The sequence below is a fragment of the Saccostrea cucullata genome, unplaced genomic scaffold (assembly GCF_032062105.1).
Source record: "Saccostrea cucullata isolate Sc308-1 unplaced genomic scaffold, CSIRO_AGI_Scuc_v1 ctg19451, whole genome shotgun sequence".
In the NCBI taxonomy this organism is placed as follows: domain Eukaryota; kingdom Metazoa; phylum Mollusca; class Bivalvia; order Ostreida; family Ostreidae; genus Saccostrea; species Saccostrea cuccullata.
In genome coordinates, this window is record NW_026939377.1 from 1 (window position 1) to 5,691 (window position 5,691).

The 5,691-nt window shown below is 34.3% G+C and overlaps 1 protein-coding gene across 1 annotated transcript; it reads left to right on the forward strand.

The window, feature by feature from the left end:
* The first annotated feature begins 1,910 nt into the window (after positions 1 to 1,910).
* LOC134252969 (polyadenylate-binding protein 1A-like) lies at positions 1,911 to 4,725 on the forward strand. Its single transcript, XM_062735499.1, has 3 exons — positions 1,911 to 2,166; positions 3,400 to 3,597; positions 4,489 to 4,725. Exons 1-3 carry the CDS (start codon positions 2,020 to 2,022, stop codon positions 4,573 to 4,575), a joined length of 432 nt encoding a protein of 143 aa, XP_062591483.1. The 5' UTR covers positions 1,911 to 2,019; the 3' UTR covers positions 4,576 to 4,725.
* The last annotated feature ends 966 nt before the right edge of the window (positions 4,726 to 5,691 follow it).

A 5,691-nucleotide genomic window follows, 5' to 3' on the forward strand; every position in this document is an offset into this window, starting at 1 on the left:
ATTCGTGGCCCTGGGGTCAGGGGTTCAAGTGCTATGGCGGGGCTCAATAAGTAGGTAGTGAAAATGCATTATTTCTTTGAAAATCTTCTTCTCTGCTCCTGGGTATTAAATAAACCAACTAAGTACATAGTTGTGATGAGCAAGAGTGCCTCTACCAAAATTGTGAATTTTATGGCCCAAGGGTCAGGGGTTCTGGTGTAAGGGTGGGGCTCTATTGATTATATAGTGAAAATACATGAATTCTTTGAAAATCTTCTTCTCTGCTCCTGGGTATTAAATAAACTAACTAAGTACATAGTTATAATGAGCAAGAGTGCCTCTACCAAAATTGTGAAATTTATGGCCCCAGGGTCAGGGGTTCTTGTTTTAGGGTGGGGCTCTAATAGTGAAATGCATGAATTCTTTGAACATCTTATCCTTTGCTTTTGGTTAATATACTAATGACCTAATTACATATTTAAGGCCAGGATTTATTTTATTTTCAGTTTTACAAACCCTTTGCTCAAGGTTTTGAATTTTCAGGGAAAAAAATAAAACAATTTTTTTTCTTTCCGATGTCAAATTTGAGTCGGGATCGAGATTTCAAATTTATGAACTCGCACTTCCGGTTTAACATGAAACGGCGGGTAAAAAAGCTAGATCTGAGCTTGGTTTAGTGTAAAATTCATCGAAACAAGTGCCATTCAAAACGTTTCACCCGTTCAAAGGACAAATAAAATGTTGAAGACTTTGCTGCACAATGACATGCTGGTGAGATAATTATGTATTCGTTTCAAAAGTATCTGTAAACTATTTTCCTCCCCCATGTTTCTAAACTGCCCATGGTAGCTATTGCATATTGCCAGCGACATTGTTACAGTTTAGGTCTCTGTTATAGCTTACAGTCTAAGCATCATTCTTCAAAAAAAGGTTGATTATGCATCAGATGTAATGAATAAAACTATGGGAGAAGTTAAGTCCATTTGAGGTGAAATAAACAATAACCTGAAGAAATACACAAAAAAAAAAATTCAACTATTAAAAGGCGGCAAGAATATACAAATATATACAGGCAAGTAGTATCAATTGTATCAGCCAGAAAAATTATTTTACACTTAATTGAAAAAATGTTCACCATACTTCCCAATACTCCCTGTCTGTTTTATGATAGGAATTATAATTTTAGGCATCAAGTAAATTTTAGAAAGTTGTCTACACATTCACCTAACACATATGTAAAAAATGAAGATAAATTGAAAGACTTTTAAAGAATTGATTTTTTAAAAAATATTTTAACCAACATCACAAAATTTATATAACTGGCCCAAACTGGCAGATGATGAAATAAGCAATTAAATGTTCTACTTTCCTATTTGTAAGTATTACGTGTCCAGTTGTAAGGAGCCTATTAGAATGGCATAAAAAAAGAATGCACAAATGTTTATTATTGATTTATCAAAAATTCTCATGTTCATAACTAAACCTAAACATTAAAAAAATGCTGGCCTTATAATGAAGAAAGAAGTCTCTTTCAAAATAGATAATTTCAGGGCCGCTGGGTCAGGGGTACCACGGGGGTACTTGACTAAAATTAGATTAATGCTTTGAAATCTGCCCTTTGATAAGCAATGGTGCCTCCTTCAAAATTTGTGAATTTCATGGCTTTTTGATTAAAACACGAACCAAATACAATCACTGGAAAGTTGTTACATGATACTCAGGTGACCTATAAGGCCCGTGGGCCTCTTGTTTAAAGTCATACTCTATGAACTGATTTTGAAATTGACACGCGCATAATGACTGTAATATTATATTTAAGGCAAGTACGTGGACATCTTGTTTTGAAATGAGTCTTAAAAGTGAAGAATAATAACTAAAGTAGAGGTTAGGAAATCTGTGTAATGTGGTCTTTAACCGATTTTTTTATCGTGATATGTTTTACACAAAGGACAAAGGTCAACAAGTAAGACCATTGTACGTAGTGGAGTGAGCGTTCTTCCAATCTTTCATCAGTCAGCAACAGCCAACACCCAGCAGCGCATGCCTGTCAGCCAGCAGGTGCCAGGACGCCCCCAGGGAGGACAACTCAGTGTGCCGGCAGCCTCAAACCGCCAGGCAGGCTACGAGGAATACAGTGCTGGTCACATGATGAAGCAGCATCAAGGACAAAATCCAGGAATGCCGCAGGTCACTTGCCCTAAGAGAATATTACAATCAATGTTTCTTCGTTTTTTAGCTCTACTGGTCAGAGACCAGAAGAGCTTATGCGATAGTAATGCGTCCGTCGTCCGTCCGTCTGTCTGTCTAGCTGTCTGTCTGTCTGTCTGTAAACAATTTTTCAAAATGCTACTCCTCCTACAGTTTTGGTCCGATTTCAATATAACTTGGCACACAAGTAGACTACACTAAGATACATAATTCTGTGTATCGGTTTTTGATTTCGATGAACGGTGTTGCCGTGGTTAGCAAAAATAGAAATTTCTGTGAAATTCTTTCAAAATGCTACTCCTCCTACAGTTTTGGTCCGATTTCAATATAACTTGGCACACAAGTAGACTACACTAAGATACATAATTCTGTGCATCGGTTTTTAATTTCGATGAACGGTGTTGTCGTGGTTACTAAAAATAGAAATTTCTGTGAAATTGTTTAAAAATGCTACTGCTTCTACAGTTTTGATCCGATTTCAATATAACTTGGCACACAAGTAGACTACACTCAGATACATAATTCTATGCATTGGTATTTGATTTCGATGAACAGTGTTGCTGAGGTTACTAAAAATAGAAATTTCTGTGAAATTGTTTCAAAATGCTACTCCTCCTACAGTTTTGATCCGAGTTCAATATAACTTGGCACACAGGTAGACTACACTAAGATAAATAATTCTGTGCATCGGGTTTTGATTTCGATGAACGGTGTTGCTGTGGTTACTAAAAATAGAAATTTCTGTGAAATTGTTTCAAAATGCTACTCCTCCTACAGTTTTGATCCGATTTCAGTATATAACTTGGCACACAAGTAGACTACACTAAGATACATAATTCTGTGCATCGGTTTTTGATTTCGATGAACGGTGTTGCCATGGTTACTAAGAATAGAAATTTCTGTGAAATTGTTTCAAAATGCTACTCCTCCTACAGTTTTGGTCCGATTTCAATATAACTTGGCATACAAGTAGACTATACTAAGATACATAATTCTGTGCATCAGTTCTTATTTTGATGAGTGGCAAGGATCATTTTTCTATTTATTGCTGATTTTAAGTCTCAAGTCCCAACTGCTACTTTTCTCTTCCTTTGTTTTAAGTATAAACCAGTAGAGCTACAGTCTCGACAGAGACTTCTGGTTATGTTTTTTGTATTAAAAATGTAATCAAATTTTATTAGAAGCTCTTCAGCAAAATGCAATTCTTTCCAGGGACAGGATACATTGACTGCCACCATGTTGGCTACATTTCCACCACAGGAGCAGAAACAGATGTTGGGAGAACGCTTATTCCCTCTCATCTCCGGTATGTTCCCAGACATGGCGGGAAAGATCACTGGCATGTTGCTGGAAATCGACAACTCCGAGCTGCTGCACATGCTGAAATTTCAAGAGTCGCTAAAGGCTAAGGTAAGGAGAGCAAAAACATAGACTTAAAAGGTTAAAGAGCCAAATTCCATAATGAATTCAATGAATTTAGGGATATATTCAGAATAATTATGTTTCCAATATCCCTTTTCTATTAGATACATGACTATTCAAAATATGAAATATATATGGAGATAACGACCAGTATTCAAGTTATAACGTCCATAAAATAATACAAATTTAGGAGCAGAACATAGACCTTTAAAACATCAGAGATGGGATCAGTGTCAAACAGGTGTGAGCATCCCATGTCGACCGGTCACACCCCTCGAGTACTTTTTCTTATGATCAAGAAATGAAGGAAACATCCTTGACAATTAAATGTGTAGATAATGGTCTACAATTAGTATGAAAAATGTCAAATGTATTTGACTCAATGATAAATTATATTTGCTGACAAATTCATTGTATTGACCATAGAACTTACAAAATGATGACTTTAAAACGAAGTTGCTGATATTGTTGTTTCATCAAGTTGTTTGTCAGTAAGTTAATTCGTTTGAAAAATTGAACATACGTAGAGCATGCTCTTGCACAAGTACGGTATGCTGACGATTGAAAAGATAAAGCCATCATATTTATCATTAGCTTGGCTATTATATTACCTTTAACCTCTTGCTCCAGTAAAATATCCAAACAGATAATTCAGCATTTCTGGTATGTTTTTTCATAAGTTTACATGAATGGAGATAACCACGGTTAATTAACAATACGTCGTCGATATTTCTAAACGTCGAGTTGAAGGCCACAGCTAATGCGTTCCTCTTTGATTTTGACATAAAATGTGTGTATGTCAAATGCAGGTTACAAGGGATAGTTAAAAATCTAAGTACATGATGAAAAAGCTCCTGATTTTTTTTTTTAAATCTACAGGTTGAGGAAGCTTTTGATTTGTTACAAGCCCACCGAGCAAAGGAGGAAAATGATGACTCAGAGGGGAAACATTTATTAACAACTTGAGATGCTCTTAGTAACCATTAACCTGGACGAATTTTGCTAGTAAAAAAAATTCATGAAATTGTTTCATTTGTGGATTTTAATATTTTGCTTTTTACATTTATTCTTTATCATGTTGATGCAATACCTTAAAATACTGATTGAAGCTAAAATTGTTATTTGATAGTAAAATTAAAATTTAGAATCTTTAGAAAAACAAAAATATGAAAATGCACACATATAAATGTTTTTGTACTGAGAAACTTTCTCGCATTATTAAAGTTTTTGAATATGGATTTGAAGTAAGTAATACTCATTGGCCAAGGATTTTTAATTGATCAATTTTAGATATTGTACAGTTTGAATCTCGTTTGATTGATTGATTGTATATTGTTTAAGGTCCCTCTCGAGAATTTTTCACTCATATGTAGACGCCAACACTTGCCGGTGAAGAGCTGAATTTTGCAAATACTCGGCAATGAGGGCCAGTAGACTCAATCTATGTCATAATGATTGGTGTGAGGCTTACAATATACCAAAATTCTTCTCCAAATTCAAACTCAACTAAGGTATAGATGATTATTGTACTGCTTCGATAAAGTACACCCTCAAAATCAATTACGTTAGACATATAAATAATTTTTTCAATTTATTGATATTTTCTATGAATAATGAAAACTTCAAAGCAGTTGTTTTATAGTAGCTTGACATTAATTTGTTTTAATTTATTAAATTTATTTCGATGTATGTCTATGAGCTCTATTAAAATTTTAAGAATTTATTCATTTAAACAACAACACTTTAACGTACATTTGAAACAATTCTTTTTACACAACTGGGCTTTTTAATGAACTTTTAAGCTCGAAAACTGATTGTTATCTTCACATATTTCATGCTCATGATACATGTTGTAAATAGGTAAAAGAGAAATAAATTTATAAAACAATACATTTAATTTATAGCAGATGTCGCTTTTAATTCTGATTCTATTATTTTGTACGATTGTTTTCCTCTTTTTCATCCGTTTGTGACGGCTTAAAAGCAGTAAATAGAGTATTAAAAGTTGGCGAGAACAATGATTTTTGAAGGAAATTCTAGTATGTTCGGAGCCTTTTATTCACCGGTGTTCTGCAAATAATA

Excerpts from the sequence above, each read along its gene's own strand:
- LOC134252969 (XM_062735499.1), top strand. The coding sequence starts at position 2,020 with ATGCCTGTCAGCCAGCAGGTGCCAGGACGCCCCCAGGGAGGACAACTC. Across the intron at positions 2,167-3,399 it reads AAAATCCAGGAATGCCGCAG|GGACAGGATACATTGACTGC; the intron begins GTCACTTGCCCT and ends AATTCTTTCCAG. Across the intron at positions 3,598-4,488 it reads AAGAGTCGCTAAAGGCTAAG|GTTGAGGAAGCTTTTGATTT; the intron begins GTAAGGAGAGCA and ends TTAAATCTACAG.